General features: G+C 42.3%; 1 protein-coding gene across 1 annotated transcript in view; it reads left to right on the top strand.

Annotated features, from left to right (window-relative positions):
• The window catches only part of klf8 (Kruppel-like factor 8), an 86,630-nt gene extending 74,440 nt beyond the window's left edge, over positions 1-12,190 (top strand). Inside the window, 3 exon segments of the mRNA XM_051937360.1 lie at positions 6,897-7,003; positions 11,348-11,486; positions 11,565-12,190. Of these exon segments, the coding sequence (XP_051793320.1) occupies positions 6,897-7,003; positions 11,348-11,486; positions 11,565-11,746 (428 nt within the window). The 3' untranslated portion in view covers positions 11,747-12,190.
• The last annotated feature ends 277 nt before the right edge of the window (positions 12,191-12,467 follow it).

Genomic DNA, 12,467 nt, shown 5'->3' with positions numbered 1-12,467 from the left:
AACGTCTTCACTGTCAGTGTTAGAACAGAGAAATTGAAAGTTCAGTCCTCAAAGTGCTTAATAAATAAAATAAATAATATAGAAAAACAAACAAAATAACAAAAAAAGAATGTAAGACCATCACTATAAAAACATTCATAAAAACATCCAGAAAACTGTCTAATAAAAAACATTAAACACTAGAATTATTTATTGTGTCATGAGTTTAGTGCAGAAATGGCATTTGGAAACAAACTATTTCTGAGTCTGTTTTTGTTTCTGAGTCTGATGCTACGTTTCCACTACAAGCTTTTTTCCTGTATGTAAACGCTGCACATCTGAAAAGCTCCCTCTTGCTGGGCATGTCCTTCTCCTGCTTCCTTCTTCTCCAACTATCCTGCCCCTGATTGGACGAACGCATCGACTCAGGAGCTGTCTGCTCGACTCGGCCGCAAACTTTCTCTTTAATTACGAAAACGATTCAGAGAAAAGTCTTTCTGAAAACTCAGCTGAATCTGCCCTGGTTTTAGTTTACCAACAGCTTGTTTTTTCTCGATGCGTCAGACCTTCCAATGAATGGGATGTGGGAAATTGCCTGATCTAGTGCACACGTATCATCAGTCTTTAAGAAAAGACTAGAAACCAGCTCTTCACTGAACACCTTTGCACCTGACTGCTGAGAGGAGTGAAAGAAGCCATCCATCTCTGAACGGGGGGGTGGTCTGCGACATCATCTTTCGCCAATATATAATCAGGTCCTTTCAAAACTCCCCAAAAGAACGACTCAGCAGACTCATGCTAATAACCACCATTAGCATGAGGGCTCAGTGACATCTGTGCATTTCAACGACCCCCACCGATACTCACAACGACCATCGTTGACTAGTCAGATGAGTCTTGGTGTTGGTTGTTGGAATAACAGCCCTGATACACCTCACAGAGGTTTAACACTAGAAAACCCAGGTTTTGCCATTTTCTTTACTCCCAGAACTGTGCCAGATGGCTCTGGCTACTATCTATTCATTTTGAAATGAGGACCATTTCTGAGGAATGTGAGCATTGTCCCTGATAATGGCTGGTGATCAACACTTGAAATCCCAGGTTCAAGTGGTAGTGCGCACACTAGTGCCTCGTTGTTATAACAAAGCGTCTGTAAACCAGGGATTAGTGCCAAGTGGTGCTTCTCTGGGTTCAATAGTGATATGTATCAACTGATCCACCCTTGGGTTTGCTTAAAAGCTGAGGTAACACCAACCACCACCAGAACTGAAGAAGCTCTTGGATGAGAGGTGAAACATCTTCAAGGAACCTTCTTAAATTCCAGTGGATTGATTTAAACTACTTTGGAACACCTGACAGACTAGAAAAAAAAAGATCCTATTCCATCTGCACTACCTGCAGACATTACGGTCCTATTGCCACACCTGAACTTATTTTATGATTCTTATCCAGGCTGTTTTCTCCTGAACAGATCCTGGATGTGTTGGATCTACTCTCAGATGAACATCACTTTGGATAAAAGCATCACTCAGTCTGGACTTTACTCTGCTGTCATCTTTTCAGACCTGGTGGAGCTTCTTATGCAACTAGAAGTAGAATCAGCTTCCTAGATCTTGATCTCAGATTGGTTTACTTCTCCTTTAATATGTTAAGTGTTGGGCTGGGACCTGGTTTGCAACCTGTTATTGAGCAAACAGACATTTCAACATTTTTGTTTCTTCATTAGAGTCAAGTGGACACACATGAGGCAAACACAAGTGTGGAACTGTCTCAGGTTAGTTGGTTGAAAGAAGTCCCATCAAGATCCTCCATCAGTGATGACAACTCAGAGAAAACCTGATAAACCAGGTGATTCATTACGTCACAGAGCTGATATTAACCATCCGTTCTGAGAAGCTCCTCTTTTGTCTGTACTTTTCTGGAAAATTCAGCCACATTAAAAGTTGTCTTGGGATCGATTTTGATTAATTGCTGGGGAAGATGGACTAATTGACTCCGACCAATCAGCACTGACCCCTTCATCCGACGACCCGTACGGCCCAGTGGATCTGATCCATACCGGTGACAGTTCTTCTGTTGTTGTACAGAAACATGAACGTCTCCTTTCTCACATGACGGAGCTCGACATTCTGAGCGTAGCGTCACGCTGCTATTTTCAGAGCCGCTCTCTGAACCGGCTGCTGTGTTCTCCTGCAGAGTGACGACAAGTGTTCTGTGACCCACAGCCAGCTGTTTACAGGGAATATGTAGAAGAAAAACACAACCTGGAGGAGGTAGACTCTGTAGGTCAGGGATGTCAAACACGGTCAGTACAAATGTGTTTGAGGTTTAACGGGTCAAACACGGGATAAGGAGGTGCTTTAAGTCGCAGTGAAGCAGCATTTTAGAACGTCTTTCTACCTTTAAATGTGTTGAAACAGGACGTAGAGACGAGACTAACGGTTGTGCAAAAGGTTTCAGTTAGAGAGAGATCAGCAGTTGGAGACGGTTGTTAGATCTTCTCCACCGTCATTCTTTCCATCTCCAACTGTCACACCTGCGGTTATTCTTTCATGCTTCTGTCGCCGTCATTCACGGGGAGATCTGGGTCTCTGAGGAGCTCCACAGTTTCCCCCGGGAGCCGCTGTGTGTTTGTGGTTAGCGGTTTGTTCGACTCGCCGTCTGTCCTCGTCGTCCTGGAAACTCCCATGTGATGATTGATAGTCCCACTTAAATGAGGAAACTCGTGGAAGAAAATGTTACATATGTAGTGGAGAAAAAAAGAAGACGTTCCTAGTGTGGACTTCATCTGTCATAAATTAAAACTGGAATGCACAGGGAGCTTTTTCTGAGGATAATCTGTTATTTTTATCTTGGTGTGGAAATAATGATGGCTGAGTTTAGTGGGTTAATCTTTATACAGAGTTTGATTTGTCCAGCTGTTAGTCCAGAGTGATTCACATTAACAGTGGTTAATGAAGAACCTGAAGGAGCTGAGATCCATCCCTGAGCAAACACGGAGGGAAGCTGGACATTTGCTGATTCAGGCTGAAACAGGCCTCCACCCCTTTGACAAACGGCATAAAGTTTCATCAGTGAAGTCAGGTTAGTTCAGCTCGCTGGTTTAAAGCAAAGCAAACGAGGGAAACGTGTACGAGAAGTCTGCAGCGCTGCACGGACGGCCTGAGGATGCTGTCGGGTTGCTGGGATGTTCGATAGATGCCAGGAGATGTCGTGTCATAATTTATATTTTCACTTTGTCTCAAACGGTCCAGTCTGCTTTCCTTTGTTTCTCAGCAGGTAGCTCAACAAAACTCAGGTTTGAAAACACGGCTGTGAAAGGATTATAAATGTAGATAGACCTCTTCAGGGGCGCTCCTCATAGTTAGTTTTTTCTTTAGGAGGAATATTCCGTTCATTTTCTCTGCCCCCAATCGTACAAATCTGGTATACAGGAGCTCATCATCTTAGCCTTCTGAATCCAACACACTTACGGGTTCGAAAACGATTTTTAAAACAAAAACAAAAAAACTGAAAAATTACTAAATTTATCAGAGCCAGAAACCGCAAAAACAGAGTAAACGTCCAACTTTCCAACAGTCTGTGAACTCATCGTGTGTGATTTCTGCTTCTGTGTTTCATCAGAATTGATTTACACCCACTGTCAAAAGTTTAGGACACTTTGCCATTCAAATAAATTAGAACCTGTCCTAAAACTTTTGACAGGGGTTATTTTATACATCTCATTTAAAATTTGCCAAAAACATACAGTTTGCTTTCCTAGGTTTTGTGAAAAGCAAAAATTCTGCACAGTTTCGTATTAATGTACATTTTCATGTAAATTCGAGAGATTAAATCCCTGAGTCCTTCCTACTTCTAGCCATGTTCGTGTTATTTCGGTAGAATATTCCCAGATAGCAAACTATGGGGGAATCAATGTTGAATCTATGTTGAGACCTAACGTCGAAATTATACAGAAAGCGCAAGGTTGATAAAATGTTGAGTCAGCGTTTGCTTTTCAACAATAAATCACACTTTACCCAGATAGCAAAGATGTTTAAATCAATGTTGAATTAGGGTTAAGAAGGTTGAATTGTGGTACGGTTGAAGACTGATGGTTGGATCAACGTTGATTCAACAACATTTTGTCAACATTGAAGTTTGTGTTTAAAGATACCATTGAATCTACGTTGTATTTTGGTTTAATTAAAATGTTTGACAGGTCAATGTTTAATTAATGTTGAATCTATGTTTTGCAAACATGTAATCTATGTAAGCAAACGTTGACTAACATTTTATCAACCTTGTGCTTTCTGTATAATTTCGACGTTAGGTCCAACATAGATTCAGCATAGATTCACCCATAGTTTGCTATCTGGGTTTGGTCTGAGGAGCTAAAGAAATCACAGAAAGTGTTGGGATTCAGAGGTTTGAGGTGCATTTTGTTTAATTAATTTATTACAACTTAGGGATGGAATAGTAATTAATTTTTAACATTTTGATGCAAAAATATCCAACTTTTTGACATTTTGATGTATTAATTTTCCAAAAGGAAATGAATTGCAAATGTCAGCGTGTTTTATCACTGATCTCTGGTAGCTTTGGACAGGAGCTTGTTTCATGATGCTGGAGTGTGCTGAGACTCCCCTGGACATTTACATCGGTGCTTTGGGATAGACAAAGATGTTTTCAGCTGCTCTTTGAGGGCTGATTACAACTTTGCTTTGTTTCTGTGGATTTGATCATTATTTCTGATTTAATGTGTGAATATGAAGCCAGTTAGATTTAAAAAAGAAGCAAGGATGTTTGAAACTACGTGAAATTTTGATAGAAATTGACGTATTGCAGGAAAGCCGAGACATTATGTGGAAATTTGGGCAATAATTCTGCCATTTAACTTTTTCATGTCCAGAGGTTATGAAAAATCTTTTTTTGCCCCATCTGAGTCCTTTTTCTCATTTTTGCTGAAAGAAATGATGAAAATAAGACCAAGTCATAAGAATCGAATTTAAAGCTGCTATCAGTAACTTTTACACGGATCATTAACATCTTTGAATGGCTTTGGCTTCAGAATCAGGCTTTGAGTTCCAGTAGCTTCCAGGTAAGCGCCGTGAACCTTCAGCTCAGCTCGTCTGATCCGTTATCATCAAATCTGGTGGATCTGAAGGTTGTCGCGGACGAGCTGCCTGAAATTCAGTTTTCTGTCTACATTTCACAGCACATCACTGCTGCACAGCGTCCAAACGAAAAGACAAAGAGCGGAAGATGTGAGCGAGACACGGAAACCGACGGGGAGAAAACGAGAGGAAAAAGACGGAACTTAAGACGTTGTTTTTCTCCTTTCTGGTACCTGCAAGGCAAACCAGCCTGACTGTTCATGTGTCGGTGTGGGAGGACAAGAAAAAAAAGAGAAAGGTGGAGAGGAAAGGGAGTGGATGAGGTGGAGGTAGGGGGGAGTCGGGAAGGGTGAGGAAGGGTGAGGAGGAGGAGATGGGTCGTTTCTCCGTTGAAAGGCTGCGACGCCGGGGGAGGCGGGGGGCGTCTTAATTGTCTCCAGAGACAAAGAGCAGGCTCTTCTTTGGTGGAGTGTGACCCTCCCTCACCAGCACACACAAACACTCCACCCAGATCCCCCCCCCCCTCCAGAATGAACAGTGTGACCGCCACATTCCTGCAGATGGAGGAGAAGAAAGAGGAGGAGGACTTCTGTTTTCAGACCAAATCATTCATCATCAGAGTGAAATGAAGATTGTTCTTAGTCAGCTTTGGATGTGCATCTCCATGTAGGACCTGCAGCGTAACGATGACAGCCTCAGAAACAAAGAGTCAGACTTCCAGAGCTTCAAACATACAAACCTAAAGAGTCAATACTGTAAACTTGCAGCTTGGGGTTTTTAGTCACATTATTCCTCTTCAGGATTGGTATGCCGTTTGAATATGTCTGATTTATTCCTATAATACAACGATTTGCCATTATGTAGCATAGAGTAGCTCTGCAGTGTTCAGGAGGAGTCATAGGTGAGCTGTGGAGTGGTAATGGACCATACATCTAAGCCATTTAAGGCCGAAAGGGATCATTTTAATGGGAAAAACGACCTAATATGAAATTTGGATGGACAGATATGAGATTTAAAGAGTTAAGAACCCAGAATAGTCAGTGAAAAACACTGGAAATCATCATCAGAACTGCAGAAACTCCATGAATTCATCAGCAGCTTCTACCATCGACTGATTTAAATGCTGCTGATTATAGCAGCAAAGTGATTGCAAATTTCTTTGATTCACCGATCTCGACTGAAATACCAGGCAAGCTGCAAACATGTCCTTACAAGTATGTTTCTTCCGCCATCAGGCATCCAAAAGCAACACAGGACGGCCACATTAAGACAAAAATCCTCCTTGACTGAAAATAAGAGCTTGTAAGAATTTTTAACAGCTTGCCAAATCTGGAGGACAACTGGCGGAGCTTTTCCATTGGCCTCGAGAGATTTGTGTGTTGCTTAATTGCTAATTAGCTTCGTCTGTGAGTTCAGAATAGTTTTCATTAACATCTGTTCTCATCATTGTGCTGCTCTGACATTGTGAAAGGTTGTCAAAATGGAAGGACAAAAACATGTTTAGGAAATGTTCAGAAAGGAGAAGACGTGCAGAGAAATCCAGCATGGGGTTTGGCCACAAGTTTGATCCATTAAATTCTGCAGACCACACCTAACACTACAGACGCACTCGGAGCAAAGCTTCGTCTCGTTGCATTGCTGGAATCCAGACGTTGCTTTTGAGAAGTTATTAACCCCCTGCTGTTCTGTTTCCACCCCTCCTCACCTTCTTTTCTTCTTCAATTTCTCTCCATCTCTCTGTCTAATTGCATCGCTGTTTCTGATTTACTTCCCTTCATTCCTCATTTCCATCATCGTCTTTCATTCCTTTCCTCTCTGCAGTTCGTATCAAAACAGGTTCGACGTCTCCGGTGGAGTATCAGAGTGACAGCGATGCAGAGGAGCAGGTTACGGAGTCCGGATCGGCTCTCCAGAGCCTCGACGCCGGGGTGAGTCAGCCAACCTGTACAGTAACTACTTATCCAGCAGTAAAAACTGATACTTTACTGTGGAAAAACGTAGGAAAACAAATGCAGAAATGGATCAGAGAAGCTGCTTCACTGCAGTTTAAGCTGAAAACAAGGTGTAGCATCCTGAATAGCTTGTCAGCAAAGCAGCAGCAGCTACAACGTTCCATCACTCTGATATAAGTCTCAGATGCAATACTGAGCCGTAGGTCATCGATCTAAAGTTAACACACTTAGTTCTTCCAACTACAGATTGGGCTGACCTGTAGATGGCCCTCATAACTACACTGAAAAACACACCAGACTCCTGTTTTTATGACTTTGTCCTTTTAACAGGCAAAATTATAGCAGCGAGTTACAGACTGATCTGTTGCACAGTTCTAGGTGTGATCAACACCAAAACAATAGCCTGCAGACACAGTTACTTGCACAGGATATCTGGAGAGTCAAGAAGTTTCCTAACTTCAACTCTTTACTGAATTATTCTGACACATTTATAAAAGAAGAAATGAGGAAAGTTTGTTCTTTGGTCCACGTGGAGGTTTATCGTACGGCGTTCAGAGTACAAACAAACAGAACAGGACGTTCCTACCAGTTTGATTTTCTTCCTGATGTTACTTTTTAGACCGTCATACAGACTCAGCTCAGCCTGGCGTCGCAACGGAATGATGGAAAAACAATCCTACGAAAGCCATGCTGACAATCCAACCTCCTAATTATTTACCATCGTTACATTTCGCTTATTTGATTCTATATTTCTGAACTGGTGCATTGTGGATCTTTTGGGCTCCCACGGCTTCATGAACTTTTGCAGATCACACAAAAAACTATAGATGGTAGCAAACACAAAGACAGGAACGAATGAAATGAACCAAAAATAAAATGATTAGAGCTGGTTATGGTTTGGAGAGCGATGGGATGAGTCCACAAGGGTGTTTTTAGACGTGGGGGGTTGCATCGCCTCCCAACATTGGATATTTAAAGGGTGTACAAATACATCATGTCATATAGATGATCCACAGGTGCTTTTGAACCCAGGATTCACCATCTTTCAACCAAACATGAACTTCATGTGAATGGACAAATGCTTCACCCTGGGTTGTCTTTCTGCAGGCTTCTAAGTGAGCCGACTTTTATTGGGAAGAAAGTTGACTAAAGTGGGCTTTTGTAAACATTTGTGGCTAGAAATAAGCTGCAGAGTTTTCCAGAGAAATCATGCGGTGGTGGACACTCCCCATTCGCCTAAAGTAGAACCTCAACTTTATGCAAATTAGGGTGAGGAAACGTGTCTAGAAACGCAACACACGCATTACAGAGCTGCTTACGTAGAAAATAAATGATCAGCATTGAAGTGACCGATAACTTTGATTTCCTAGTGACAGATTGCAGTGCTGCAGGAGAAAAAAAAGCCTTTTCTTTGTCTGCACCTCTGTCACACATCACACGTTTATGAGCACCAAAACCCGCGTGTGACGTCAGGTAGCTGCAGAGTCCATAATACGAGTCAGCAGGGCAGAGTCTGATCACAGCAGGGTTTGTGGGGAAGTCGGTCTCTGCGTGGGTCACCTCCCTCCCTGCAGGCTCCTGGCTAATTACATTACTGACTGCATGCTTATGTAACCTTATGTAACCCTCCATACAGCAGGACACGCTGGAGAACGGCCCGACTGCCGCACGGGAAGACACGTGTGATGTAGGATGTGTGTAGAATGTGTGTAGGACGTGTGTAGGATATGTGTAGAATGTGTGTAGGATATGTGTAGAATGTGTGTAGGACGTGTGTAGGATATGTGTAAGATATGTGTGTAGGACGTGTGTAGGATATGTGTAGGATGTGTGTAGGACGTGTGTAGGATATGTGTAGAATGTGTGTAGGATGTGTGTAGAATGTGTGTAGGATATGTGTAGGATATATGTGTAGAATGTGTGTAGGATATGTGTAGAATGTGTGTAGGATATGTGTAGAATGTGTGTAGGGCGTGTGTAGGATATGTGTAGGATGTGTGTAGGACGTGTGTAGGATATGTGTAGGACATGTGTGTAGGATGTGTGTAGAATGTGTGTAGGTGTGTAGGATATGTGTAGAATATGTGTAGGACGTGTGTAGGATGTGTGTACAATGTGTGTAAGACGTGTGTAGGATATGTGTAGAACGTGTGTAGGATATGTGTAGGATGTGTGTAAAACATGTGTAGGATATGTGTAGGATGTGTGTAAAACGTGTATAGGATATGTGTAGGATGTGTGTAGCACGTGTGTAGGATATGTGTAGAATGTATGCAGAATGTGTGTAGGACGCATGTAGGACGCGTGTAGGATGTGTGCGTGTTCGCTTCACACATGAGGACATTTAGTTGATAGATTGGTGCTTGTGAGGCTGCAGAAGTGAAGTTAGTGTGTCACTGAGGACTCTTTCAGTGCTATGCGTGTGTATGTGTATGTGTGTGCGTGTGTGTGTGTGTGCGTGTGTGTGTTAGTGTCCAGTGTGTTTATTGGTAAATCACGACCGAGCTCCTGACACACCCAGTGGGTGAGGCTGTCTGACTGTAACTGAAATTCAGGGTGTGGACGCTGACGGTTAGCTTAGTGCTGTAAGCTGGAGCGTGTGTGTGTGTGTGTGTGTGTGTGTGTGTGTGTGTGTGTTACAGAAAGAGAGGGAATGTTTAACAGTATCAAAGTGAAACAGTGTGTTTGTGGATATTTGTGTTTGTATGTGTGTGAAGAAGATTATTTGTTTCCCCGTGTGTCTTTGTGCATGGCGTGTTCGTGTGTGTGCATGTGCGTGTGTGTGTGCGTGTGTGTGTTGCTGGGCAGGGCTGTCCCAGAACTGGGGTGTAAACAGGCTTACGTAATGCAGCTCTCCGTCACACCTCCTTGTAAAACGGGCCAGGGGGGGAGATCAGCGCATTTTGCAAATCACTTTATTTTGCTTCTGCTGTAATTACTATAAATGAATATATAAAATAAACAGATGAAATCCTGTGTGTGACGGTGCAGACAACTCTAAGCTGATCATTTAGGAGGCAGGTTAGACACAGAATGACGGTTTAGTTTTCTGGATTTGGCCTTGTTGGTGTGAGGAAAGAAATGAACAGAAAACTGGAGGGGGAGAAGATATAACACAGAGGGAGAGCGGGTGGTGAAAATGGAAGCTGTGTGCAGCTGTGCGGGAATACTGTATGGACTTTCTGACGCCCCCTGGTGGCCCGAGATCACCATCCAGTTCACCTGAACCTGATGAGAGAAAAAAACATTTCTTAATAGAGCATAGTTCAGATTGAGAACCAAGCGACTGACTGTTTCATTTACAGATGTATGAGTGTGATGGAGCTGCAAGGTCCTTAAACTGATTCACATTATCAATCAAGACCAGCAGTAGTATGGAGATGAAATGACAACAGTAAAAACCAATTAATGCATTAAACAGAGGATGCAACATGCATTACTTGAAACTTTTTTTTTAAGTTTTCAGATCAGTCAATGAAAGTGGATTAAACTTACATAAACAGAGTGATTAGCAAATATGCTTTCTTTTTTTAATAGAGCCACATGTGTGTTTAATTTTTGAAAACAACACCAAATTAATGATTTTTCTGCAGGGTTCATTGGTTTAATCCTCCTGTTGTCTTCATTTACCACAAAAATATTGTTTCTGTCTGAAAAAACTTTAAAATATCAGCAAAAAAAATCATCAAATTTCTGAAAATTTGCAAAACTTTCAGAAAGAAAATTCCAGTGATTCCTTAAAAGTTTCCCCTAAAAGTTTTATGTAAAAAAAAAAAAAAAAAAAAAAAATCCCTCAAATTTGGCAAGAAATTCTGAAATATTTTTTAAAAAATGAGTAAAAATCTTCCCTAAAAATCTAAAATATCTAAACCGATTACATATTTATCAGTAAAACTTATAATATTTTCTTTTAAGAAAAGAGAAAAGATCAACCAAAATCCGGCGAATTTCGCTGGATTTTGGTTGATTTTCTTGTGACTGAAACATTTTTAACATTTCCTTTTTTCCACCGAAAAATGCTCAAAAATTTCTGAAAAATGTAGAAAATGTGGACATCAGAAGTTTCACTGTCAACACATTTCTTTTCCACATTTTCAAACTTTAAAACGAGGGTTAAGGCACAGATGACAGGAGCTTCAGTCACGAGGACAGCTCAACTGGCTTCAACAGGAACAGTGACTAATACGTCATCTTCATTTAGATTTATGGGAAAGACGGCCATGATCTCTAATTTATGGTATCTATAAAGGTCAAGGGGATTGTTTTGCCTCCTCTTAGATCTACTGAGCTTCACTAACTCCTTTGTCTCGCCGTCACAGGTCCGTTATGGACTTAGAGCCCGTTGATCCAGACTCACCTGACATCAAGAGGCGGCGGATCCACATGTGTGACTATGAAGGCTGTAAAAAAGTTTACACCAAGAGCTCCCACCTCAAAGCCCACCGGAGGATACACACAGGTGAGAGCCGAGCGAACAAAACCACACCTGTAAATGCACTCACACCTGTCCGGTTCTGATTGCTGTGTCTGCCTCCAGGAGAGAAACCCTACCACTGTACCTGGGAGGGCTGCACCTGGCGCTTCGCCCGCTCCGACGAGCTGACCCGACACTTTCGCAAGCACACAGGAATCAAACCTTTCCGCTGCACCGAGTGCGACCGCTCCTTCTCCCGGTCCGACCACCTCTCCCTGCACCGCCGCCGCCACGTCATGATGTGAACTCTGACCTCCCTCCTCCCTACAGCTCCCCTCAAACACCCCACAACCCCTTTGATTTCTCAGACTCCCCTCACAGAACATCTTGTACCAGAACCCCCTCTGCTCCTCCCGGCTTCCCTCCTCAGCCGTGCAGGATCAAATGTCCTCCTCATCCTGAACCTGCAGCTTCATCTGGAATGTTTGTGGAGGATTTTTGACCGTCCACCCAAAAACAGGTCTCTCTCCACCACAAGACGTCGTCTCCTCAGAGAGAGTCGGATGGACTGAAGGACATCCAGCAGCAGACGTTCATCCATCCATCACATCCATCCATCCATCCATCGGAGCCAACGAGGAATGACGTGTGTTTTATTTTTAAACTCAAAGCATGATTTTAAGTCGGACGTCGCTTCAGCTGCTGTTTTCTGTACTTACAGTCTCTACATATCCAGAGATGGGAAGTTATGTGGCTCCAGAATTTCATTTCTTGGTGGATTTTTGAGAGAAGATGCCTCAAATAGTCCCGTTTTCCAGGAACTTAAGTAGTTTACATTCCTTTTTTATTGACTTGAGGATATGTATTGGCAAAGTCAGCTGATTATTTCACTTTAAGTCGTCCTAATCAGCATTTATAAGCAGTCAGAGCAGTCAAGTCGATTAGAACATACCATAATATAAGATGTAAAGAACTGTGGTTCCACGTTATCTGTGCAAAGAGATAATGGATGAAAACATCTTCACG

This window comes from Acanthochromis polyacanthus, chromosome 17, assembly GCF_021347895.1.
Source record: "Acanthochromis polyacanthus isolate Apoly-LR-REF ecotype Palm Island chromosome 17, KAUST_Apoly_ChrSc, whole genome shotgun sequence".
NCBI lineage: Eukaryota > Metazoa > Chordata > Actinopteri > Pomacentridae > Acanthochromis > Acanthochromis polyacanthus.
This window is presented reverse-complemented; position numbering and strand designations above follow the sequence as displayed.